This window comes from Vigna angularis, chromosome 8 (genome assembly GCF_016808095.1).
Source record: "Vigna angularis cultivar LongXiaoDou No.4 chromosome 8, ASM1680809v1, whole genome shotgun sequence".
Lineage (NCBI taxonomy): Eukaryota > Viridiplantae > Streptophyta > Magnoliopsida > Fabales > Fabaceae > Vigna > Vigna angularis.
Genome location: NC_068977.1, coordinates 26,544,516 through 26,571,961, shown reverse-complemented (window position 1 = coordinate 26,571,961; position 27,446 = coordinate 26,544,516). Strand labels below are relative to the sequence as shown.

General features: G+C 36.1%; 5 protein-coding genes and 1 long non-coding RNA gene across 7 annotated transcripts; 3 read left to right on the top strand and 3 right to left on the bottom strand.

The window, feature by feature from the left end:
• Positions 1 to 3,567: 3,567 nt before the first annotated feature.
• Positions 3,568 to 7,069, bottom strand: LOC108343950 (cytochrome c-type biogenesis CcmH-like mitochondrial protein). 2 transcript variants are annotated; one of them, XR_001833553.2, is made up of 6 exons: positions 6,775 to 7,069; positions 6,625 to 6,702; positions 5,718 to 5,867; positions 4,757 to 4,888; positions 4,389 to 4,659; positions 3,568 to 3,977 (listed from the first exon to the last, which is right to left on the bottom strand). XR_001833553.2 is itself a non-coding variant. In XM_017582408.2 (5 exons), exons 3-5 carry the CDS (start codon positions 5,859 to 5,861, stop codon positions 4,468 to 4,470), a joined length of 468 nt encoding a protein of 155 aa, XP_017437897.2. In that variant the 5' UTR covers positions 5,862 to 5,867; positions 6,625 to 6,702; positions 6,775 to 7,068; the 3' UTR covers positions 4,270 to 4,467. The 2 variants fall into 2 exon arrangements, 1 of the variants encoding a protein (XP_017437897.2); XM_017582408.2 differs by lacking the exon at positions 3,568 to 3,977 and having other exon boundaries at positions 4,270 to 4,659; positions 6,775 to 7,068.
• A 263-nt stretch (positions 7,070 to 7,332) lies between these two features.
• Positions 7,333 to 10,470, top strand: LOC108345356 (uncharacterized). Its single transcript, XR_001833654.2, has 3 exons — positions 7,333 to 7,608; positions 7,704 to 7,891; positions 10,208 to 10,470. It is a non-coding gene; the product is annotated as an uncharacterized LOC108345356 (long non-coding RNA).
• Positions 10,471 to 18,054: 7,584 nt separating this feature from the next.
• Positions 18,055 to 18,863, bottom strand: LOC108345292 (uncharacterized protein PAM68-like). The gene has a single exon (XM_017583882.2). The coding sequence runs from the start codon at positions 18,837 to 18,839 to the stop codon at positions 18,231 to 18,233; it is 609 nt and encodes a 202-aa protein (XP_017439371.2). The 5' UTR covers positions 18,840 to 18,863; the 3' UTR covers positions 18,055 to 18,230.
• A 475-nt stretch (positions 18,864 to 19,338) lies between these two features.
• On the bottom strand, positions 19,339 to 22,674 carry LOC108344183 (DUF21 domain-containing protein At5g52790-like). Its single transcript, XM_052867304.1, has 9 exons — positions 22,357 to 22,674; positions 22,196 to 22,272; positions 21,801 to 21,884; positions 21,595 to 21,708; positions 21,208 to 21,294; positions 20,987 to 21,126; positions 20,808 to 20,895; positions 20,480 to 20,553; positions 19,339 to 20,143 (listed from the first exon to the last, which is right to left on the bottom strand). Exons 1-9 carry the CDS (start codon positions 22,535 to 22,537, stop codon positions 19,783 to 19,785), a joined length of 1,206 nt encoding a protein of 401 aa, XP_052723264.1. The 5' UTR covers positions 22,538 to 22,674; the 3' UTR covers positions 19,339 to 19,782.
• Positions 22,675 to 23,404: 730 nt separating this feature from the next.
• Positions 23,405 to 24,999, top strand: LOC108344184 (putative F-box protein At1g58310). The gene is made up of 3 exons (XM_017582648.2): positions 23,405 to 23,425; positions 23,580 to 24,566; positions 24,694 to 24,999. The coding sequence occupies exons 1-3, from the start codon at positions 23,405 to 23,407 to the stop codon at positions 24,868 to 24,870; spliced, it is 1,185 nt and encodes a 394-aa protein (XP_017438137.2). The 3' UTR covers positions 24,871 to 24,999.
• Positions 25,000 to 25,844: 845 nt separating this feature from the next.
• On the top strand, positions 25,845 to 26,973 carry LOC108345329 (uncharacterized). Its single transcript, XM_017583923.2, has one exon. It carries the CDS (start codon positions 25,948 to 25,950, stop codon positions 26,665 to 26,667), a length of 720 nt encoding a protein of 239 aa, XP_017439412.1. The 5' UTR covers positions 25,845 to 25,947; the 3' UTR covers positions 26,668 to 26,973.
• The last annotated feature ends 473 nt before the right edge of the window (positions 26,974 to 27,446 follow it).

Here is a 27,446-nt window from a genome sequence, read left to right as displayed (position 1 = left end):
TTCCAAAATAATTTATCAACTGGTTTGTTGATTTTGTATCTGCAAAAAGCAGTACGCTGTCATCAGATACATAACAAGCATGGGTTGTGTTATTAAAACAGATAGCATAACTCAGATTGAACCTTTTGATACAATATAGTAAGTAAATTGTAACTGAAAACTGAACCCTTAGAAATTACGCATCTAGTAGGCAAAATTGTAACTCCTAATTTCAACATCCTATGAAAAACCTTACACACACAACCAAATTATTGTAAGGCAAGTTAGACCAATAAGGTTAGGCAAACCTAGATTGAATAAATTTAATGGTGGTTTTATAAATAGTTTATTTGTTTAGAAGTTTTATCAGTTTTAAAATGAAACAATCTAGAGTTTATTGTATTGGTTAATAGGTAATAATTGTCTTGATAGTAGAGTTTAAGGCTTAAAGATGAAAAACCAAAATAGATTCTACAAATTGTAATGTTTGATTGCATGAAATACTCAAGAAAAGTGTGTCAGATTATTCACAAAAGCTTAACTAACAAAGTGGTATTAAGAACCAATAAGCTTGAGTGTCTAGTGAAAAAGAGAGTGAGAGTGAAAAGGAGAGTGAGAGCGAATTCCTGTCTTACAAATAATATGACCCTATCCAAGTTGACAAAGGCAATCAACTTCGACAATTGGAGTCTCAAGATTAAAGCCTCTTCTTAACCCCAATAAAATTGGGAGATGGTGGAAAATGTTCATATAGAACTAGAAAACACCATGAATTGGTCAACTCCCCATATGAATGCATTAAAAGTGGTGCGTATGAAGGACAAGGAAACTTTGTACATCTTGTACCAGGTTGTGGACAAGTCAGGCTTTGAGAAGATTACAAGTGCAAAATCTTCAAAAGAAGTGTGGGACATTTTGGAGAAAGAGTACAAAGGAGTGACTGAGTGAAACAAGTGAGGCTTCAAACACTCAAGGGAGAGCGGGAGAGCATGAGAATGAAGGAGACTGAGAGAGTAGCCTAGTACATAACTCAGGTTGAAACCATGGCAAACCACCTCGAAAAATAGAGAAACACTACCTGCTAATCGAGTTTTAGAGAAAACTTTAGGTAGTTGACCAACGACTTCGAGAATGAGGTGTATGCAATTAGGGAGTCCAAGCACCTGTCAAAGCTCAAAGGTGAAGAGCTTGTCGGGTCATTTAAGATGCATGAGTAGCAGAAGAAGAAAAAGATGGAATCACTTGAACATGTGCTCCAAACTAAAGCATCGATCAAGGAGGAAAAGACACTTTACACTCAGCACACTTGAAGCAAAGGAAGAAGTCGGGGATGTAGAGGAAACAGTCGTGGTGGTCAAGATCAAGGAGGACAGAGGAAGAGAAAAGTCAATCTGGGTAACAAAATTGGCATGGATGAGGAGATCGATAAAAAGGAGGTCAATCAAGCACCTCAAACATTGAGTGCTTCAAATGTATGCAAATGATTGTAAATCGAAAAGATGTCACATTTTTTGCAAGCTTGGTCACTTTGTAATAGAGTGTCGATCTCAAAATAGGAGGGATAAGCCAACCAACTTTTTTATAGAGGATGTAGAAGAGAGAATAAGGTTGGTGTGTTGATAATGTCATAGAGTTTGAAGACTGACCTCAAATTAATCCATAGCTTGAGTAAAACAATTGAGTTGTTACACTCAATAGTGCAACCGAGTTGTTCAACCAACTAAGTGTGGTACCTTGACACAAGTGCAAGCAACCATTGTGCAAAGATGAGAAATTTTTCAAAGACCTTATTAAGGTTGATGTCTGACATGTGTCCTTTGGAGATGATTTAAAGGTTGTAGTAAAAGTCCTACGGACAATTTGGTACCCGCAAAAGGATGGTAGAATTGGGGAGATTCGAATCATGTACTATGTACTCGATCTCAAAAGCAATATTCTTCGCATGGGACAATTAATGGAGAAGGGTCACTCAATTTTAATGAAAGACCAAGTATTGTAGTTGAAGTTCAAATTAGGATGTTTGATTGCCCGAGTACAAATGAGGAAAAACCGAATGTACACACTAGAATTGAAGATTGTCGGAGAGAGACTACAAATTGATGGAAGAGGTTGGTGAAAGTACTAACTCGACAATTGCTATACCACCAGTTATTACAAATCTAGAGACCGCAAATCCAGAGACTAATGAAGAGGATGAACCACAACAACCTAGAATGCACACCTTGCAAGATTTGTATGAGTTATTGAAGAGGTACATATTTTGTCTTTTTTCTAATTTGAAGAATATAACTTTTGAGGATGTTGTTCAAGAAGAGAAATGACGAGTTGTAATGGATGAGGAGATAGGTCCAATAAAGTGCAACAACACATGGGAGTTGTCCTATCTCCTAAAAGGAGCTTGACCCATTGGTGTGAAATGGGTATACAAGAAGAAAATGAATGTTCAAGATGAGAAGCGAGAGTTGATTATGCCAAGGTGTTTGCACCAGTCACAAGAATGGAGATTGTTCAATTGTTGATTTTGTTAGCTGCAACACAAATGATTGATCTTTCAAATAGATGTGAAGTCGACATTTTAAATGAAATCCTAAAGGAAGAAGAGTACATTGAACAATCACTCAAGCATATGAGAAAAGAAGAAGAAAAGAAGTACTGAGAAGAGAAGAAGAAAAGAAAGTATTGAGATTGAAGAAGGCAATGTATGGGTTATAACAAGCTCCTAAGGCATGGAATGACTGCATTGATACTTACTTCAGAAGACCGCCTATAAACAATGTCCATATGAACATGTCTTATACATTAAGAAACATGAAGGTATTGTAATGTTCATTGCTTTTTATGTTGATGATCTTATTTTCATGGGAAATAATGCAGAGATAATTAAGGAGTTCAAAAGTTTCATGAAAAAAGAATTTGAAATGACCTACTTGGGACACATGAAGTACTTTCTCGGTTTGGAAATCAAACAACTTCAGATCGGCCTTTTTGTGCCTCAAGAGACGTATGTCAATGAGATCTTAAGAAGTTCAAAATGCAAACTACAACCATGTTTCAACCCTAATGGAACCGAGTACAAAGCTCTCAAAGTTTGAAAGTGGAGACCAAGTAGATGGCAATAAGTTTCGAAGTTTGGTTGGAAGTCTTTCTTGCTGGACAAGTGTAAGGTTGAACGTGTTACTAAGAGGAATAGTAAGTCGGTATAGAGAAGCCAAGCTACACAGATTTTAAAAGCACTGAAAAAGATATTAAGGTATGTTTGGGGAACAATATCACTCAACCTATACTACACTAGGTTGGACAAGTACTGACTACAGTTCTCAGACAGTAATTGGTGCAGAGATGTAGATGATCAAAAAAGCACATTTGAGTATGTATTTTTCATGAACAACATGACCTAGGTTTCAAAAGATATTTTCCAACACCTAATGAATCAAGTATCAAGCTATGGGTGGTCAACCTAAAGCAAGCACTAAGCAAAGAAACAAGAAAGCAAAGAAACATGAATATTAACATTTAACAGAAAAGGCATATATATATATATATATATATATATATATATATATATATATATATATATATATATCCACAACATTGTAAGATACATAGAGTTCAGTAGTTACATCTATCCCCAACAAAATGGGTTTAGCTCTCCATTGTCATGGAGAGTCCAAACTTACAAAATGAGAAAACATACAAACCTCCAAAGATCAGTTTCCTTCAAGCAACAGGAAGAACTAGGACAAAAATTGTCACATCAACATATCTATCACTCAATGCACGTCCTCCATAGCTGGGCGCCTAGAACTAGTCATGCTCTATGAGAAGCTGGCACCCAGCACCAATGAAATGTCGACAAGCACTAGGTGCAGAATTAGGAGTGGCACCCCGCTGAGTCTTGGCTGCCCGGCACTAGCGAGCCTTGGAACAAGTTTGCACTCTTTGATTTGCTAGCACCCAGGTCCACGTAGGGGGCAGAGAAAATCTTTTAAGAGGACATCCTATTGTAAACTTTTAGAAATATATCACAGTGACAAAATATGGATGCCAAGACTCAAATACGGAAGACTTTATGGATTAATATAGAAATTAAGCAATGAAATCCACATGTATATCCGTACCAAGCTTGGGTGATGAAAAATAAACTACGGGCATGTTTGTTTTAATTTCATAATCAATTTCACACACTGTTTACTCCTTCCAACAAAAATCTATGGTTGAAATTATTTTTGGCACCCATTTCAATTATGTTCAATGATATAAAATAAATTATATCCATCTCTAAACCAAATATTTATTCAGACACATATTCCAATTAATATTTGTTTATTGATTAAAACTAGGTTCTATCCAAGGAGGTACTACAATACCAAGCTTGAAAATTTGCGAATTAACATCAAAGTGAAACTTACTTATAGTCACAAACATGTACCACATCAAAGGTTTTCTTCAAGTCATAATAGTAGATGGTCAACGTGATCATTGACCTTGTCATCTCCTCCACCAGAAGGGTGTTCTAGCTCCCTGTGAAGGAGGTGGCGTAAGAATATCAAGCATTGTTTCCTTCTCTTTTGGAGTCAATGAAACACCTCTAACAAGATCCAGAGCCATGATATGGACATTAGTCTTTTGTTTATGCTTCTTGTAAACCCATCCTCCTGCAGCTACAGCACCAATTAAGACCTATTTGAAAGAACATATTTTCGGAATCAGCAAAATTTAAACTACACTAAAGGAAAAAAAAACTAAAGTCCATTCAGTCCTTCAGAAAAAAATTTACAGGTGATAACCACAAAGCTGCTGTCTGCATATCAAACTTGGGCGTATAGAGTACAGTCTCTCCAAAATCGTCCTCAAGCTTTTTGTAGATTTGCTTGTCACTCTTTCCATCCCGAATTTCATCACGAATTAACTGAGAAACAGTACAAGTGTTTAAGGTTTGTTTGATAGAAACAAGGCTCACTTTCAAAGACATGGCTGTTTTTTCATTTTAAAGAAATTTTGAGCAGAAATGGAACAAAAGCAAACATAAAACTAGGCAAGAAACTTCAAAATCTTAAAATATATGTTCTATAAACATAGGAAAATCAGTTATTTCACACGCCCAAAATTCCATCACAAGTCTGGCATATTCTGTTTAATTTTTTTTAGCTTCATCAAGACAAAAATTCAAGTTAATGACAATGAAGGGTACAAAAAACAAAAGACTTAATCCAAAGTAAATAAAGCTTTACAAACCATGTATCCAATAAATCAGAAAGGGGGAGTTTTCTTTTTCTTTTTTCTTTTCCACCTGTGAGTTGCAGGAATGAAAATTGGCAGGCATTTAATTGACAGAAAGCCAAAGTAAGCCTCAAAGAAGATAAACTACATAAGTAAAAGTTGAACCGTTACAACAAGGGAAAGCTCATTAAAAAGTAATGTATCCAAATGATACATTGATATTTGATAACTCATTCTAGAATTTACATAAAAAAAAAAGAATTTGGGTGATCGATGTTAATTTTTATGTCGCAAACAAAAAACAACAATCTGATATTAAACTGCACCCTTATGCACTAAATCATCTCAGTCCTTTCCCCAAATTATTTCAAGTTTAGAAGTCATTTGATGTTCCAAACAAGTAGTTGAGTGAAACACAAAAGAAACACGCTAACAAAATCATGTTTCAAATGGCACTAAGGAAATAATTAATAAGTAAGGACACCCATATTAGAAAGTAAAAGTACATAGAAAAGCACCTTTCTGAGCAAAATGGCAATGTCTGCTTGAGAATCCTCAATGGATTGACTCCCACACTCCGTGCACCTCACATTGTGACTAATGTTTCTAGCCCGAGCATCAACTATCATTGCATTCTTAACTGCATCATCCTCACTCGCCATTCCAACCTACCCAAACAAATACCATTAAAACATTCAAAGGAAAAAAAGGACTCTGCATGCTGCGCTGAAGAGAAAGTAATGAAACTTCTGTTTCAGCCACACATTTCACCAAACAGCTGCAAGGCCAAAAAAACCAGGACAAGAACACAACAAAATGAAACCAAAAAATTGAATCATGATGCCTTGACTCTAGAACCTATTGATCATGAAAGTGAAAGAACAACATAAATTAATCCCTATAGTCAAAAGCATAAACAACGTGAAAAGCCTTCATTCATTCATTTTTTAGCAGAAAAAACATTCCCTCCAAAACAAAAGGAAAAAGTATATTGTACGAGAGTTTAATAGATGAATTTATTGAATAGGTAGGGTTTCCTACAGCTATACTACGATAAGAGTAAAAGGGAAACTAGGGTATAGCAAAATGGTTGTATGTTTTATCCCATCATGCAGCCACCCTAAATAGGGCATGCTTGTTGAGCAAAAAGTGCCCTCGACTTACAAGGAAAATAAAACGCATAGTATTTTTTGTGTTAACTAAAATGTGAAATCTTTCATCCATTAGGGCCTCTTCAAAATCCGATGCAGCCTGAATCAGTTATGGACATCCGATTCAGCCCCATCGCCTTCCATATCCGATCCACACCACAACAGCTCTGTAAATCCACTCTTATACCATCTTTCATCATGCTATCAAATTGCATAACACACCAATGCTATCAAACACAATCAAATGCTATAAAAAAAGAATAACACCACCAACCTTTGGGACGACGCGAACTGGGTGGCTGCAGGGAGAAAACCAACTTCAACCGAACACGATGCTCCTGTTTGTGTGTGCCTGCAAAATGCAATCAAAGTCTGAAAGCACCGAAGCCAGATCCAAACACACAATGAGATATTAAAAACCCACCTTCGCGCAAGGGGCTGGCTGTGTGCCTGGGTGTGCTCCGAGAACGGAGAGAGGAAGACGAAAGCGAGAGGGAGAGGGAAGCGCGACAATGCCTGGACGGCTGCCTGTGTGTGAAGTGGTCTGCGGGAATAGAGAGAGAAAGAGGAAAGCGAGAGTGCCTGTGTGCTGTGTGTTGTGCGAGAATGGAGAGCAGAGTGTTTTCTGTGAAAATTGAGAGAGCAAGGGGAAAGGGAGAGGGAAGTTAATAATGAGATGCGAGAGAGAAATGAGATGCGTAGAGAAGATATTTGTGTGCACCCACTACTACGAATCTTTGACCACTTTGGTTTTTTAAAATATTCAAATCATCTTAATTACGGGATAAATTAAACATTTTGCAAAAATTTGAAGGGGTTGGACGAAGGGGTTGGAGGTGCAAAAATGAAGGAAAATGATACTTTAACAACAACATTTTCACACATGTCATGTGTCAAAATGTTATTGGTCCACATGAAAATTAAATTAGAAAAGGAAAAATGATGTGGAAAGAAAATGGGGATATAGTTTCAAGTGGCAGGTTTTATTTTGTCATTTCAAAGTTGGATTCTTAGACAACCTTTTAGAGAGAGAACCCTAGAGAGAAGGATTTCTCTCCCACCCACCCCTTTTCGTGCTTCTTCCGAAAAGCTTGGTCGGAATCCCAGAGTGCTGGAGTGTCGCCGTTGACTAAAGTATTGTCTGTTTCGCGAACCGTCACCAGAGCACATTCCGACATTTGGAAGCAACTGCCACCGAAAGCGCCGCCTTTCCGCCGCCATTGGATCGTTCCTTTGGGCAATCGTTTGTTGTTGTTCGGTGGGTTTGAGTTGTTTTAATATATTTTTTACCATTTAGAGGCTTTGTTGTTTTATTGGTCTTATTGAGATATTGTTTAACCTTATTTGATGTAGTGTAATGGAGGAACTTTGTCAATAGAGTGAAACTTCTCATAGCAGGAAAACGAGAATGTAAGGTTAAGATAAGAGATGTGGGTGTTCTTTAGAAATTTTGTGAACCTGTATGAAAGTGAAAGCAAGCAAGAGAGGAGGCTTGGAATTTAGAGCACCAAGAGTTAAAGTTTTCTTTCCTAGAAAATGAGGTAGGGGAGCTAATCCATGAATACTTTGTAATACTTTATATATGTTGATTTCATTGATTGGCTCGTGTTCTGTTTTTGGCTCATGAACTTGTTGAAACTCACTTATAATTGTGATCTAGGAGATGATGACCGAATAGTATAGCTTTCAAGTGCCATAAGGTGGCGCAAAATTATTGAATAGGGATCCTACGTTTATTTATTCATTACATGGTTTTATATGGTGGAGAATTAGTTTCGCAAGGGCCATAATGTTATTGTTACTCACTACCACTAGTTACACCTTTTTATGGTGCCTTTGACCATGCTTTTTGAGAGAATATCACTCCCTAGCTACTGACCAAATTCTTATTCTAATATGATGCATGTGTAAGGCCATAAAAATGACATTTCAGATTTCCATTTTACTATTAGCTTAATAACTTGCGTCTACAATTTTACTGCAATAGAATTTTTTTTCTAATCGTGTGAGTATTAGCTAGATGATTTCTTGTAAGTTCTGCACATTTCTTATCATTTCCATGAACTTGGTTGATGATTAACTTTTGAGAAAGTTATTACACATGGTAGTCCTAACTCTCCCCTCACAACATTCACGTTAGTTTAATGCTTGAATGTGTGGTCTCCATAATGATCTCCATTCTAATTCCTTTAGGTTTAGTTGGCTAGAATGTGTTTATTCTTCCTTATTCCTTTGATATTCATCTGTATACTGGTTACACCATACTCCACAGTCTCTAGTTACAATTCAGTTTGAATGTATGCTTAATTAGTCTTCACGGACTGCACTAAGTTTAGTGTTTAATGGAAACTACGTATGGAAGTCTGATCAAGTGTATTGTATTTTAACGTAAGGGTTAAATGGACTCTATCTATTGTTAAACCTGGGTTACCAAGAAAGCAATTAGTTTAAGCTTAAATACTTCGATTTCAACAGTCATGGTACTTGTATTTTCCCTTTTGAAGATGTTGTCCCATTTTGAAAAATATTGGTTCAGTCTTTCATAATAGAGTGGAGATTTCTATTCATTCTTTTGTTGCATTTTAGTGCTTGGAACCGACCAATTTTTTTTTATCTAATTTCATGCTTACGTTGGGATAAAGGAGTTTAGGTTTTATAAATTAAGTGTGATGGTACGAGAGTTTTGACTAGGTGCTGAAATAAGAAGTTAGTGGTAGACCACCTTATGTTTCTTTTACATAAACAAATGATAATGGGTTTTCATGTCTGTAATATTTTTGTAAGTAGAATTGGTGTAAGTAGATTATAAAATGGGAGCTTGTGAGGGTCGTGAGTGTCTTTCTATTTTTTTTTTAACAATTTTGTTTAATGTTGGTCACTTTAGTATTAGTACGTTAGTTTATTTACTTAAGATATTGGATAAACTTTATTAAGTTGACAAATGTTAATTGGTGAAAGGTTTTCATGATAAATAATAATAATAATAATAATTGAATTGGTTAACTTACTTGGATACTTCTAATTAAATAGATATGATAATATTTTAGTGTTTGAAAATGAGCGTTTAAGGTTGAAATAATTAATAAGGTAAATAAATACACATTTTATTATTTATTTATTTTAATACATTAACCTACCAATAACAATGTAATAGTTACAATTGAATAATTGTATATTATAAATTATATTATAATCTAATTACATATATATCTCTTATTCAATGTATTCAAATTATATGTATAATATAGTTGTATAGTATGTATAACAAATACCGAAGTTATTTCTCTTCTTATGTATGTTATGAGTAGAGGTACTAACTTTGAATTAATTCCTCATTTCTTTTTACATTGTTACTCTGCTGCTCCTTTATGAAATTCTTTGTTTGGCATTATATTTGGCGTCAATTTTTTGAGTAGTGTTACTAGTTGTAGAAGTATGTAAATATTGTTATAATGAACAATTTGTGCTAACCTTTGGAATGTTTTTTTTGTGAAACATAATTCTTGCATATTTAAAGAAATTTCTTGGGAAGAGTTGATACTTTGAATAATGTAGTGGAATTGACTTTACTTAATGTAAAAGACTAATTTTATGGGATTTAAAAGGTTTTCACTCCTTTTTCAGTCACCATGTGTGGTTTTGGGTTTTGTTCTCTATTATGTTTTTAAAATTAAGATGATGGTTTTTTATTGTATTAATAATTAAAGTAGTTATTCTAAGTAACAATAGCTTAACTAAATTTATTCTATATCTTTGAGGACCATATTGTTTAATTCATTAGCATGTTTTGTCTCTTTAGAGCAACCTTTAACGGTTCAATTTTCTCAAGCTTTTACTAATGATGAATTTCGTTGCAGATTGTAGGCCTATGTCAAGCCCTCAATGATGTTTTGGATAGCATGACCAAGAAGGGTTTTCCAGTTCCTGTTTAACGTGGATGATTTTGACAATTTATTTGTTGATACGTTCTTAGGAAATAAGAATGACATTCCATATGCTACATCAGAAGAAGAGCTATTGTTAGTTAATATGTTGATGTACAATGAATTGTTCTTTCCCATTAATTTGAATTGAATTTCATTGTATGAAAGTGGTTGAATGAGATTTATTTTATGTTTTATGTTTGTCGACATGAAATGAAGTTGTTACCTAGGTATTTCAAGTTAGTTGGCCAACTAAATAAGGAGGTCTCTTATGTTCATGTTTGGTATTATGTTGACAAATTTGGTTGATTTTGTAAAGTTTGGTAATGTGGAAAAACATAAAATCTATATTTCTTACTTGTTTCTTATTACAATATACTACCTATTTATAGAACTATGAACTTAATAGTTTGGCACATCCTAACATAAGTTAAGCACATCCCAAAGACATAAGTTAGGCACCTCCTAGACAAGTTAGGCACCTCCTAAGATACATAAATATTACATTTGATATTCCAACACTCCCCCTCAAGCTGGATCATACATATTGTATGAGCCAAGCTTGAATAAACACACTCAAATGGAAAGTACATCAATAAACTCAAATGGAAACAAAGGCATCAAAGATCCAAAGACATGTTGGAGGTCCAAAATTCTTTGTTGGACAACTCCGCAGTGGTGATACTTAGCAGTGTATCACAAGAAGATCGGGAGAAGAATTGACGCAGTTGCGTCTGTCTGAGACTGTAGTTGGTAGCGGACGATGGTGGACGAAGACATCGGTAACATGAGAGGCCTTCAAAGGCTAAAAGACACAAACCTGTAGGGTCTTAAGCACCCTAAACAACAATGAAACCTTCAGGAACTTCACTGCCTTGAGTAGCAACAAATCTTCAGGGTCTTAACTACCCTGAACAACAATGAACCTTTAGGGACTTAACTGCCCTAATAACAACGAACCTGCAGAAACTGAACTGTCTGCAATGGCTAACAGCAACAAACTTTTAGGGACTTAACCACCCTACAACGGCTGAAACATCAACAAACCTACAGGGACAAACTACCCTGTGGCGGCTGAAACTTCCCCTCACACGGAGGTGGAAGAACGGGTGAGAACCGATCCGTACAAGGGACAAATCTGAAATCCCATAACATCAAACGAGTCAAATCAGCGGTCGATCTCAAAGAAGGCATTGACTGACGGTGCAAATATCCTTTCACATGGCAGAAACCAAAAACACAAATATTGGGACTTGGCGTCCAAAGGTGGTATGGGGTCGAATGAGATCCCCCAACCTTGAACATATCAACCTGGCGAGTTTGTTGAAGAACAACACAAACTATGTTAAACAGCGACAAATGGCGCCCGGACAGCGACAAACAGCACCTGGACAGCGGCAAACGGCGCCATACAGCAGCAAACAGTGGCTGGACAGCAGCAAACAGTGCCTGTAAAGCAGCAAACGATGCCTGTACAGTGGAAGACAGCACCTGGAGAGCGGCAGACGGCGCGGACAGCGGCAAACGACGCGGAGAACGGCAAACAGTGGCTAGACATCGACAAACAGTGGCTGTACAACGAAAATAGTACCCGGAGCATCAACGGCGGAGAAGAAGACAAACGAAGATGGCAGCAATATTGAGAACAACAGTACCCTGGTTCAGGTTCTTCAAAACAGAAACTGATTAGTAGTTCACTCATCCAGCAAAGTGGAAGTCACCGGTCCAGCAATGAAACATATTATGAAGCACACGGCTAATCACGTCCAGCAGCTTGGAGAGATTAGGAAGAGCACGGAGGGGGTGCAGCAGCACTTCACGGTGGGCAGCAACATCCACCAGTCCAGCAACTTCCATCCAGCAGCTTTGGGGTGAAAACAACAACTGGTCCAGCAAGGCAGCAGCAGGCACAGGGAGCTGGGTCACGACCATGACAGTAGCACATAGGGAGCAGCCACCAACAGCAAGAAGAAGCAGGGGGTTGATCGACATCCAGCAAGCATGGGAGGTACACACCTTCAGGGAGCTGCTGCTGTGACGTAAAAAGAGAAGCATCATGTGTTGTCCAAACCAAGCAAGTAGAAACCTTGGTTCGCAGTAATCCCGACAAGCACCAGAAGAAAGAACTGTGAGAGGAAGTTTAAAGCAATGGCAGGCCTCTCCTTCTTTTCCAAGTAGTAGGCAAAAGGAAGGAGCAGGAATAAGGCAATAACGTTGCGGTAGACTGTGAAAACAAGTTTGCTAATGCCCATGTTAGGGGCAGCTCGAGAGACGACGTGGAATCCGGCGTAGCCAAACTGCAGGGCCAACATGGCCGCATGCAGCTGAACGCGTTCCGGGACGGAGCACCACATTCCAGTGGAAGAGGAGGCTGAGGCAGAATCTTGGAATCGGAGGCAGACTCTGAAAACCTCTTCTGAGAGGTAGAGGTGAGGAAAGAATAATCAAAACCTCCATAGCCGTCGCTAGAGCTTCCTCAGTTGAAAAACCCGGTTTTTGAAAGAGGAAAACCTGTGATTAGGGACCGAATAAAAAAAAGAAAACCACCAATTTTCATCTGTTATTTGTTTTTGCAAGTTTCAACCATAGAGTGGAACGAGAAGTGAATGAGAAATTGAATTTCCATGAGCAATTGATTTTAGCAAAGTCGAAGAATGGTTTGTTTTGTTCGGAATTGTTAACGTTTGACGATGTTATAGCTCTAAAACGATGAGAGATATTTGTCAAAACTTCCAGCGAGCTGCCAATATGGAGAAAGGTGCAGATATTTACATGTCAACAACCAACAGAGAAAACCTAATGTTCAAGGGTTTGGAGGACAAAATGGTTCTCATCAACAGCAAAGTACAAATCCCTTTGGATTTGGGTCTGGTTCTGGCTCTGGCTTTGGAGGTGTCGCGGTGACTTTCTGGTGAGCAGAGAGCGGCGCGTGGAAAGCACGCGCCTGTTCGCAGCGCACAAAGAGGCTGCGCGTGGCGGAGCGTGGAGGAGAATCAGGCGAAGACGGCTGTCGCGTGAAGAGACGGTCTAGATCCACTGGACAACGGTCGGAACTGTGACGATCGCCGGGAGACGGCGGCGCGTGACAAACATGCACCCGAGACTGGCTGAAGGAAGGCGGCGCGTGGAGGCGCGTGGAGGCGCGTGGAGAGGAGTCTGATCTTGACTCCGGCGGGGTTGGCCGTCGCTCGAGGAGGCGCTTCCGATCCGCTGGTCACCAGTCGAAATTGTGACGGCGGCGGCGGTGGCGACAGTGACTGAGACGGCGGCGACGGTGGCCGGCCGTGGACAGAGGTGGCTAGCTGGTACTGATGTGACACAGATTTAAGAACCCACTGAAAATTTTAGGGGCTGCCGGCGGCCGGCCGCCGGCAGACAACACAGACCACCAGAAGAGGATCAAAGAACTAGCTCTGATACCATGTGGAAAAACATAAAATCTATATTTCTTACTTGTTTCTTATTACAATATACTACCTATTTATAGAACTATGAACCTAATAGTTAGGCACATCCTAACCTAAGTTAGGCACATCCCAAAGACATAAGTTAGGCACCTCTTAGACAAGTTAGGCACCTCCTAAGATACATAAATATTACATTTGATATTCCAACAGGTAAAATACTACGAAAGTTAATATTATGATAGCCCTCATTGTTGAAATTAAAAGTGTTTGGACATGATACTTAATATTTGAAATTGGAAAACTTTATGTAAAAATCAGTTTACCCTGTTGTGCAAAACTCATAATGTAAGTCTCCACTTATTTGAACTATGGTTCCATAGGTGTATTGAAGGTAGATTTCTTGTTTTTCAAGATAATTTTGTGACTTAGAAACAAAACTCAGAAAAACTGCATTGGTAGCAAAGGCCAAATAAGTGGAGAGTTTAGGCAAAGGTTTTGCACATCAAGGTCAACTTTGAAAAGGTTTTGCACATAAAGGCCAAATAAGTAGGTACTTCAGGTGAACGTTTTGCATAGGAAGGTCAACTATGACCATGAAACTCATTTTGAAGTGACTAATTTCTTTGTCATCATTTTTTCCAATTATAAGTAATTTGGAACCAATTTGTATACAATTTATGAACAAATACGTGACAAAGGAAGCATAATTAGTAAGAGTTATTGTCTAGGAACATAATCAGTACCAAAGGCAAAATAAGTGGGTACTTCAGGTGAACGTTTTGCACAAGAAGGTCAACTCCATGAAACTCATTTTGGAGTGTCTAATATTTTGTCATCATTGTTTCTAATTATAAGTAATTTAGAACCAATTTTTATACGATTTATGAACAAATACGTGGCAAAGGAAGCATAATTACTAAGAGTCATGGTGTAGGAATAGAACTGATACCAAATGTAAAATAAGTGGGTACTTTAAGTGAACTTTTTGCACAGGAAGGTCAACTATGACCATGAAACTCATTTTGGAGTGCCTAATTTCTTTGTCATCATTTTTTCAATTATAAATAATTTGGAACCAATTTTTATACCATTTATGAAGAAATACGTGGCAAAAAAAATCATATTTACTAAGAGTCATGGTGCAGGAACATACATGGTACCAATTGCAATATAAATGGGTACTTCATGTGAAGTTTTTACACAGGAAGGTCAACTATGACCATGAAACTCATTTTGGAGTGCTTAATTTCTTTGTCATCATTTTTTCCAATAATAAGTGATTTGGAACCAATTGTTTTCATCATTGCCACTTAAGACAATTTATTTTCATCATTCTTTCTACATACAACCATGTACATACAATATTTCATAAATCCTGACATCCAAATTTAGTACGGATTGTACGGACTGCAGTGCAAACATTTTAAACATTGATCATTCTGATCTTCAAATTTCATTAACAATAAATGTAACAACTACTTTTCTTTCAACATTCTTAAGAACAAAATGTACAATCAGCATCAATGCATATTGAAAAAGTTCTTAACAAACAATAAATAACTTTGAAAAAATCACTATTCCCCAACATTCTACAAAATGCCTAAATCTTGCAACACTTGATTCCTCTGCATATTGTCCACATCCAAAATCCATTCACAAACATATTGCTCCTTAACCTGTTGCAGTTCCTCCTGCAAAGACAAAAATGCACAACATATCAATAAAATGCAACATTTCTATGAAAGCTCCATAACATGAAAATTTTTACAACTTACAGTTGTGTAAGTGGGCATTTTGTTTCCTTCGTGATACGCGGGAGCCAAACACAATGATACATCAAGGTCCCATCACACAAGGTATGGTCAAAAAGCTTCAACAATATGTTAATAATTTGCCTTTAGAAGGTCAAGTGCTTTTTGCCATCTTTGAATGGAAACCTGGAGAACAATCAGATAATCCAAAATGGCCAAAACAAGGAGAAGGATAGAAATTCAAAGAGAGAAGAATAAAGGTCCGCCAACTTTGCCTACAGGATGGAGTGCACCGTAGCTTAGCATAGCCTTTATTTCTACACGTGTATTTTGTGCACATATAGAATAATAGAATTCAGCATGGGTGAATCCACGTGGATTGAGATCCACGTTCCTTGACCTCATCCAGCATCGGTAAGAGTAGTATAAACAAGGGAAAACACTCTATAAATTCCCTTCTCTTTATTCATGTACGTCACTTTTGTTGATATATGAGTTTTACTTTGCTGATGCATTTCCAGCACCCGAAACTCTGCCCAAAAGTCACTTCAAATGATCTTTTCTTCTCCATCTAGCTTCCTTCCAGTTGAAGGTCGCCTGAGCTAGCTCCTCACTCACCATCAATATCTTCATTCCATCACGGACATCACCACAATCCACCTCCGTACGCTGCTACCCAAACCCCATGCATCTTCTTCTGCTGCCTCTGGTTCGTAGCTTATCTAGAGCAACCGTATCACTTCGTATTTCTGAATGTCATTCCACAATTCCATAATTTTCAAAACAATTACTCCACAATCAATCTACAACAAACAAAGTCCAACAACATGGACATAATGATATTTAACATATCAATGATACAATAAAATATTATATTTACAAAAATAAACATTACAAACTTATAAGTTTGGTTGGATTGGAGTCTACAAGTGTTGTACCTCTAACGATAGTTTGTTGTCTTCGGAACAATTCAACAAATTACTTATAATTAGAAAAAATGATGACAAAGAAATTAGGCAATCCAAAATGAGTTTCATGGTCATAGTTGACATTCCTATGCAAAACGTTTACCTAAAGTACTCGCTTATTTTGCCTTTGGTACCAGTTCTGTTCCTGCACAATGACTCACTTAGTTTTAATTTATGAATAAGAAAATTTATGATACACATCAGACATAACAAGCAAGAAATTTATGACTGCTATAATTGATATCAAATGGATATATACCAATGAATATTTTCTTCTCCAAACACTCATAAGTGTATTTTACTACTTGGCGAGAATCTTCATCAACATTTCCTATAAAGTATGTTTCATTGAGATCACCTGCATAACAATTAAAAGTATTTCGCGTGTAAAACTTTTGTAACTTTGCCCCCAAAAAATACAACAATCCCGAAATGATAAAAAAAATTCAAATATTTAAAATAAGTTAAAATCACCGAACAACAACAAGAAAAGAAAATCAAAACGAACCACGGAAACTTACAAACTATATTTTTTCATCTTTAATGGTGGTTTTTGCCTACGGCAGTGCTTCCAAACAAAGGTTGTAGCGAAACAAATGACGGGAAGCTTTAAAACCCATGTCAATGGTGGTTTCGGCGTTGAACGGTGCTTCGAAACGGCGGAACCTTCGGGCAGAACAATGGCGGACACAACTCTGGTGAACGGCGGCAGTTCGGTGAACGGTCTTTTGTCGGTTTACGGTCGATTGTGATCAAGAGAGGTTTGTGGGTGGGGTGGGGGGAGAGGGGGAGGTGGGCGTTCTCTCTCGTGGGTGGGTTCTCTCTCCCAAATGAGATCTGCAAGGTTTGAAACCCTTAAAAAAATGAAAGCCGCGAAATGAAAACTCCTGCAACCCCAAACCTTGCATTTCCATGTCATTTAAAGTTATTTTAATTTTTTTCACATGAACCAATCAGAACGCGACACGTAAGTGAAATCAAAATGTTGTTAAAGTATCATTTTCCAAAAATTAATGGACACGGATTCTATTGAAGTGTCTCACATAAAAACAGTAATGGAAACTTACAATTCTCCAAAATAAAAAATACTAAATAAAATATCTCCTTAAGATTAAAACCATCCCCTTCATACAATAAGATATTTCTTGAGAAACATTTAACCCGTATAATATATATGATTATATTGATGTTTGGTTTCATATTCTCTGTCTCAATTCAAAAAAAATTATGATTTATCCGCTTTTGAAATAGAATATCATTAAAGTTTCCAAATTAGTATATCAACTAGTTTCTTGATGTTGTTTATGCAAAAAGGAGTACAACTATCATCAGATACATAACAAGCATGAGCTCTGTTATAAACACAGATAACAGATCTCATAACCTTTTGGCATTGGCTTGCAGATCATGGAATTCATACATCAACATAAAATTAATTTACAGATTAATGTAAATCTTATCTTAGATGGTGATTTATGAAGTTGAATTAATTTATAGATGAATATAAATCTTATTTTAGAAGTTGATTTATGAAGTTGAGTCAAATTATTGTAAGGCCAATACTACTAAATGTTATCACTTAGAAATTAGACTTCTCAAATATTTCACCGATCATAGTAGCAGCTACTGCAACAATCATGGTTCTGACTTCTAAGTACACAATTTAATGCATCTCATACAACATCATTAACCCCTCTGCAAACTTATCTATCACTTTAATCATGAGAAAGAACTATGAATACATCGTGATAATTATCGTAATTCTGAACAATCATTATGACATAGGTAGTATAATTAGAACTATGAATACATGGTGATAATTCGAAACTATCTACTTTGCAGCATCTTCTTCCTGCCACATATCTACCCAGTTTTTCTGAATCTGTTCCACCCCAAGAAAAGAACCATCCTTTTCTGCATCCAAACTTGCAGACAGTGCCCCATATGCAATCCCAACAGAGGAAGCTCCAAAAGTCAAAAAAGCAGTCATAAAGGCTAGCCACCGTGGTGCATCATACACTTGGTTTTCCCTAAGCACCCCAAAAATGTGCATGAACATCAACCCCAACCCCATTGGCACCCCCACACAGAACAAAATCCTACGTATTATCCTGTAAATAACTGTGCTGGGAAGCTCATCATCAGCATCCTCGTCATCAATGTTTTTCCTTCTAATAGGCCTCTCATTGGCATCTCTTCCTACGGTTGGAGGAGTGGAAGAAAAGCCTTTGGCGCTAGCATAAGGCTTTAATGTGCAGAAGGGGTAGTTGAGCTTTTGTGTGGGGTAAGAAGCTGGGAAGTTTGGTCTGCATGGAGAAAGTTTTGAGAGAATGATAGAAGAGTTTGGTGCACAAATCAGAGTTTTCATGGCTTCTCTTGCTGTGTTTGGTTGTTCATCATGCTTGGAGTGAGATATTTTATTCACGTATATCTTATCCATAAAGTAAATGGTTGGTCATGAGCCTCATCCTCATCATCTCTCTCATCATCGTTTGGGATATTTGTTATAATACTACGGATATTTTAAATATATTTATTAAGAATATTTTTACAGGGTCAATACATTAAAAGTAAATATTATGTCATAAACAATAATTAAATGAAAATGTGAACAACTTTTCCAATGAATTGAATTTTATTGTATTGATATTTGAAAATCAAAACCATGATGTTGTGAAGATGAGGAATCTTCATGTCACTGAGACTGAACAAAATAAATAGTAGAAAGTTCTTTATCGATGACCAGAACCAGAAGCCCTCCATGATGATCTTGATTGTGACGTAAGTGACTGCAGCAGATTGATTCTAATGCTGAAAATAAGAAAAATTGAAGCATGGAATCTTTCAATTGCTGTAAATTTATTTGGGGGAAGCAGAAATGAAGGAGGTAATATTAAAATTCAATGCAAATTTACTCACTTCTTTTGAACGTGAACATATTCATCAGTTTCATCCAATATGTCTTTCTTGTAAATGAAAAAAGTAGATAGCAATCAGTATTGTATAACATGATGAGTTTGATGTTTCAAACAATGATTAAACATTTCACTAAACTCCTATGAATCAAATTGGTTAGTTGGTAGCTAAAAAGTTTAAGATATTAAACGGAAAAATCAACACTTTGAAGTGTATTCTGCATTATTGACAGTATATTATAAAATCCATTCTAACCTGTAACAGTTCCTCCATGACATCTTCCATTGTGATGATGCCAATAACCTCTTCATCTATAACATCTGGAAGAGAATCTATTTGTTCCTGTGGGAAATATTCATTTTCTTGACTCGCTTCACTGTCTAGTTCCATGACATTTCTTAATGTTGGACTATGAAATTCCGCATCACTGGAGTTTAAACAGGATTCATGTACAGAACTTCTCTGACTCATTTCAAGGACAAAGGAAGAATCAGATTCTGCAAGTCCCAGATTGACAAAGATAAATGATTTTTTCTCTCCCAAGATTGTAACTTTTTTCTACTTTTGTTTTGCAATTCATCTAAAGTAAAATGTTGTTCTGTTTGATATGATACCATGGCTAAATTCTGTAAGATGTTACCTGCAACAACTTCAGCATGAGCCGAATTTGATGTTTTAGGAGTAATTCTATTAAAATAGGTGGGAGCACCCACAGCACGAGTTGTAGTGCTCTCTGTGTCTTTGTTGGATTTCAAGACAATAGCCATGTGACTGTGACCCTTCTGGAATTGATTCAATATCTCATATAGTGGCCAACTGTCATAAACTCTGTTACACAATTATTAAATGAACAAATATCATATAGTTAGTACAGTAGTGACTACTGCATGAATGAAGATCATAAGTTCCAACACATATCTATTGATCTTCTCACTTTTCCTTAAAAACAGTTGTTTTACAATTTGTACAACATTAAATCAGGCTTACGTCTTATAAATGGAAAAAACAAGCTCTCCTACAGAAATCAATTATTAGTAAAGTTGTGATACTTAGCACTACTACCATGATGACTAGAAAAAACATCAGTATGTACGATGGCCAGTGATGATGTTAAAGCTGAGATGGAATCTGGCTTTTATGTTCCAGTCAAATTAGCTCTATTACCTTGGAATTTTCCTAATAATCAAATTCTTTATGGGTGTCTCATCTTCAGGGCGGCAGAATATCAAGTTTTTAACCTGTAGAAAAGAATTCATAGTACAACTATATGAATACAAAATATTACTAAGCAATGTTGAGAAAAAAGCTAATGTATTGCAAGTAACAACATTGTCTCAAATGTCAATGGAAGCTTTCTCTTTTGCCTTTATTAATTGATATGAACATAATGGTAATTCTATACTTTCCAAGTTCATATATTCAAGATTTATCACAGAAAATACTTAAATCCACTATATTTCCCTTCTGTCATTTTGGTTCTCCAATTGCTTACCAATATGAGGCCAATGACACTTCTTGCGTGTCCAGAGTGTATTGGTATTCGACTGTGACCTTGGCTCATTATTTGTGTCATTGTATGCCTGATGACAAAGGTAAACTGCATTTATAGATGAAAAATTGGGAGAAAAAAGTTTATGTATATGACTTCAAACTTGAGTTATGACAGATTACATGTCAAGTTTAGAATTTATATCAAGAGAAAAAATTTGAGATATGGGTGTCATTGCATCTTTAGCTGTCTTCTGAGTCAAATCTATAGCACCTGTGATTATAGAAGTTTCATGATGTGACAATTCTCCCCCTTTCCCTGCCTGCATGTGAATACTTTAGAAACTAATCGCATACATGTGATTAAGTTAAGCAAGAGAGAATATACTAATTAAGAGGAAAACCTCATTTGCATGTAAGTCCACAAATGTCTTCAATTCTGATCTTCTGAGAAGAACTGAATGTTCTTTCCCTAGACCCCAATCCAGCACCTACCAAAATAGAACAATACTAAAAGATATTAATTAAATTTTCTAAAAATATGAGTTTTACAGGAAAATCACCTGATATTGATATATACTCATGAGTTTTTTCCTTGAGAAACTGAAATAAATGTGTCTATGCTCTAATTCTATATATTTCTTTAGCTTTTCATTTTGTGCATATAACCATGAGTTGCACAATGAAGCAGTTCTGTTGCAATAAATCATCAATTACAAATGCATTGCATGACAATGACATTGAATAACAAAATAAATACGAAACAAACACAACTATAACATATACTTTACCTTACTAGCAGGATAGGTTATAGGGAAGAAGATCAGCAGAAGCAGTTGAACAAGGGGAGCCATCTTTGCTCCTAAAGTCAGTCCATGTCGAGAGCATATAGCTTGAGGTAAAATCTAAGATGATAAATGTAACATGAGTTAGTTTAAGAAAAAAAAAATCCTTATTTCAACATGTTTGTTTGTGCATCTTTCAAAACAAACATTACCTCTGCAAACACAGTCACCAAGGGTGCCGACATGAGAATAGTAAACCAAGAAGGGATGATTGAGTCCATAAAAATTGGCAATGCCTTGAACAAGAACAATTAGAATCGCATTTTTTGTAAATTTCAACAAAATCATGTATAGTACCTTCATTTAACAACTAAAAAAAATTGTTTTTCCCCAAGAATGTTATTAGACCCTTCTTGCAAGATCATAGGGCATGCAAGTAGATTGAGTATTTGCTTAATCAGCAATTCAAGTCAAAAGGGATTTTGTCTAAAGGAACATCAAGGAGAAATAAAGGAAAAACCAATATAATTACTTCAATATCTAGTACATGTGCTTCTTTAAGTTTAATAGCCACATCAACTAACTTCACGTGCTATATAAAACATACCTCCATAGCCAGTGATTTTCCTAGAAGAAGGGTACACAGGACAAAATGTCCATTCTTTACCAAAGGTCTAATCCTTTCTGCAGATAAAGTAAGATAGTAATACCAATTATGATAAAGATCTTAAAGCTGCATAATGTAGTGACATGTGTTCTGATGGTAACCTGCATTCTTTCTGTCTTTTGGAAGACCTGCCTTAATGAGGACCTCAAGATCAACTAGGCTGAAGGACAGTAGTCCTAGAGCAAGGCCAGATGCAATGCCTGCCAGAGCCACCAACAATAGACATACCGTAAAATAGCCCCAAAAGTCAAGATCACAACATGGGAACTGATATTCTTTCATTGTGTGAATATATCAAGTGTACTCATGTTGTGATGTATGGTGAAATATGTATCCATATTTATTGAGTGGTTTATCCAATGGCTTGGCCTTTGAAGAGAACTGGTCATGAGTACTTGTGTAAGAACATCATGACAATGAGGAAGAAGATAGAAGATAGATACAAATAACATTCGGCTCAAAGACTCTGTGAATGGAGATTCTGAGATAAAAATGGCATCAAAATGGAATGAAGTACAGGAATGTCACTATATATTAACAAAGACTATTCTACATCAACACCAACCCTTAAAAGATTTATTTTAAGTACTCAAACATGCACATTTTTTATTAAAAGGATACTATTTTGTATGTAAGATAAATTGTTTTTCTATTCTTATACTTTCAGTTTTTTAAAATCAAATTATAAAGATTAGTGTATCAACAAAACATATAAAAATGTTATATGCTAATCAGAATTGTAGTTTGACAGGAGGAATGGTTTGGATTTCTTAAACAGCAGACAGCAAAGAATAATTTGATCGCTCAAATGCTTTTTGCTACAGTGAAAGACAAAGAAGGAAAACAAAGTTTAGGGCCTGGTGGAGATATCATAGTGAAGAATTTGATTAGAAAATAAAACGAGACAATGATTGAGGGGTTGAAAAGGAGATTGTAGATACAAATAATGATGTAATGTAAATCTTCAATGTTTAAGCAATAATTTATTTCCCACTTTTTGTTGTTGGCCAAAGGAACAAACCTACGACTCAGCATTGTAGCTATACTCCAATTAGTGAAGACAACTCCTCACTAAGTTTTAATTTATTCATGATGGTTGACCAGAAGCATTAAAATTCCAATAATATATATGAAATTTGATTAGAACCAATGCAAGGTTGCTTATATGAAGTTTGATTAATAAATATAAAGTGGCTTGAAATACACGGTAAGAAGTTGTTTGCTTACCAAGGACGGCCTTAGAAAATTAGCTTAGTTTCTCTTTGAAAGAAGAAATTATTATCTAATTACAAGAAAGTGAACTTTTTGTACATTGTTTCTGTAGATAAATACTTTGGAGAAATCTCTTCACACACTCATTTTTTCTTCGGTTTTCAACTTCTGCTATCACAACACAGTAAAACTGATGGGGAGGGACATGATCAGTGAGTTGCCTGACACCCTTTTGCTCCACATAATGAGTTTCATGAACCCAACATATGCTGTTCAGACTTGTGTCTTGTCTAAAAGATGGAATCACCTATGCAAACGACTCATCAATCTCACATACTCTCCTATTCCATATCCCCCGAAGAAAATTGGGGTTGAAAGGTTTAAGAAATTTGCATCCTGGGTCTTGTCTACACGAGATCACTCATGTTCCCTGCATAATCTTAGTCTTCGCCGTTGTTGGACAGAACCTGAACTCTTAGACAAGATCATTAAATATGCTTTGTTCTGTAATGTTCAGCAGTTGATTTTAGATGTGTATTCAGGCTTTAGACCTGATTTTGAGTCACTCCCTTTAATCTTTTGTTCTCGGTCTCTGACATCTCTTGAGCTTTGCATTGCATGGAACTATGCTCTTATAGTACTTCCAGAATCTCTCCACATGCCAGTATTGAAAAACTTGCATCTTCAAGGTGTAAGATTTACAGCAAGTGACAAGGATTCAGCCGAGCCCTTTTCAAATTGTCACTCGTTAAACACTTTAGTCCTTAGATACTGTTGGTTGAATGATGATGCAAAGGTGCTTTGCATATCTAATTCTACCCTTTCTAGTTTCACCTCATATGAAGGACAGACTTACCAAATTCTGCTTTCTACTCCAAATCTTAGTTTTTTCACCATCAAGGGTTCTGCCACTCACCAACTCTTCTCCACATGCAATCTTTCTTTTCTTGAAGCAGTAAATATTGACGTGTCTTGGGATGGACGTTGGGCTGAGAAAAGTTCAATCATCAGTTCAAACATCATGAGATGGCTGCAAGTGCTTGCCAATGTAAAGAAACTGACCTTTACTTCTTGGTATCCCTTTCAAATTATGTTACATGTAAGTTACTTCAGCAGGTTTTTCCTTTATTTTGTTCTTGATGTTCATATCACTTTTGCATTCATATGTCAGAATTTGGGCCTGTTTTCAATCTTGCATTTCAAATTTCCATGTTTTGATTGTGTAGGATTTCTCTAATCTCATTTCAGTGAGACCTGAACCTCCGAGCTTAGTAAGATTGGAGTCACTGAAAGTGGTTAAGCATTTCTCTGTAGACGTATCTGATGAGGAAGTAAACACAGTAGTGGAATACTTGCTTCGGGGCTCTCCAATGGCCAAAGTTCATATCACAAGAAGGGCTTAATTGATATACATATACTTTGTTGTTTTGGTGGAGAATTTTAGAGACTACCCAGTTTTTGTCTTTCTTATATGCTTTCTTTCTCCTTGTCCAAAATATTGCCTTGTTTGCAACAAATGGTAGAGATTTTTGTTTTATTTAGTTTGGACGAATGTAAAGTTCTAAATATTTAATAAACTTCTACTCTCCAAAAATAAATATCTATTTTTATTATAGTAGGTGATACAATAAAGTTAATTTGATAAGAATATTTTGTTAATCTTTTGAAAATGAAAACAAGAGGGAAAATCATAATAATTGAAACTTGATAAAAAAAAATTAAGAGGCCAAAATTATATACAAATAATTTTCAAATAATGCAATGAAAAATATTTGCTCCAAGTCCAATGCAACTCTTAAAGTAAACACAGTGGTTGTGACGTGAGCTTCAAATCCTACAATAATTGACTGAAATCAGTGTAGAAAAATCCAAAGCATGCAGGAAAAAAAAGAGAAACTATTCTTTATGACATTTTACAGCATTTCAATTTTATTTTCCACAGCCTAAATAACTGCATGAGGTTGTAGTTTCTTGACACCTTGATAGTTCTTTACCAAAGGATAAAGATAAAGTGTCAAAGGAAAAAGCAAAAGAAGAAGAACTGGCAGGTATATATCTACAAGTCCTTTTGCTTTCTTCCCTTCTGTACTGGGACCAAAATCAATTTTGAACATTTTTCCTCTTTTGTGTTTCATAAACACTTGGTGAAAACAATATATATAAGCATCAATCACTCATCTTTTGACTCATCACCATCTCTTACAACAAAAACTATATAAAAGGTTTCTATTAACGTACACAAAAGTCTGTTTTATTCTATTTGTTTAATAAGAAGTTTATCTAAACACATTCTACCTTTTTAATAACCTAAGCATGTTGTTATTAAATTACTCTAACATTCTTCATCAGAATCACCACTGAACATCTTTTTCTTTTCAACACCACAAGTTTTCCCGCTCTTGGAAAGAAAACCAGTTACCATATATATACTTACAACACTTACAGCATCACAGTTCACAGATTTTCCAAGTTCATCCACCATGGGAAACTGTTTATTGGGAGGCATGTCAGATCCTGAAGTAATGATCAAAGTCACAACATCTGATGGTGGAATCATGGAATTCTATGCTCCAATTACTGTGAGTTTCATCACCAATGAATTCCCGGGGCATGGCATATTCCTAAGTCATGAACTCTTCTGGAAACCACTTAGCCAATTTGATGAGTTGGTGGCTGGACAGTCATACCACCTTCTGCCACTCAACAACCAACCGGAACACCCTCCGGCCACCGTCAGCGAAGACAACTGCGCCGCCATTCGACAAGGGCATGTTCGCTCTCATAGTGTTCCTACTACCCCCTACCCTCCTCCTTACAGAATGTCCTTGGACTACCAACACCACCAAGGAATGAGGTTTCTCAACAAAACTTCTATAGAACCTTTCTCTTGTAGGACTAGTACTAGTAATAATAGCAGTAAATGCAGCATTGTTACTAGCGCTGGCAGTAAAAGTAGCAGGTTTTGGAAAGTGAAGTTGGTGATAACTCCTCAAAAGTTGATGGATATTTTGTCACAAGAGGCTAGAACCAAGGAGTTGATAGAGAGTGTTAGGATTGTAGCCAAATGTGGGGTTTCTGCAGGTGGCATTTTACCTGCATCTGCTGCAGCAAGCATAGTGTCTGATCAGTGGAGCCTCTCCAGCAGTGGTAGGAGTGCTTGTGATTCCTCTAAGATTGATGCATTGGTGGTTGACATTTAGTATAATGCATGAAAAAATATATGCAACCAAGTTTCACTCTTTCTTTGTCTTTACACTTGTATTTTTTGTTACTTAGCTCCCCTTTTTCACTGTCATATGTTTCTCTGTTGATTTTGTATCCTTGTAAAAGTTCAGTTTAGAGACGTTCTGTCATATGATATTGTATAGTGTCAGTGAAGTTGTTGTGTACTTGTGGTGGTGGCATGTCCAAGGCACAAATGTGTGAACCTTTTGCTTCTTTTTTTTCACTGTTTGGAAGATTGCCTGTGAAGTTGTTGTGTACTTCTTTTTTTTCACTGTCATATGATATTGTATACCACCTTTGTTTTTCAAAGAATACGGTATAAAAACCCAAATAAATAAATAAATAAATATCTACAGTAGCATGTTCTAGTATTCCTCTAAACTAAATTTTCTTAGGTTGACCATTTTATTATTCTACCGATTCTATAATTGTTTTCATTAATGTAGTATTTTAATTTATGTGATTTAATTAAATATCTCAATTTAATATTTTATTATTAATATCTAGTTATATTATTTAATTATTTAAAAAAAAAGTGGTTGTGAAATCATTTTCCTTAAACTAACTAGTAAGTGTTATATATATATATATATATATATATATATATATATATATATATATATATATATATATATATATATATATATATATATATATATATATATATATATATATAAGTATCCAATTCGATATTTCATAAATATATAATAAATATTTGATCAATTCTTTACTAATTAATTTTTGCTTTTCAAAA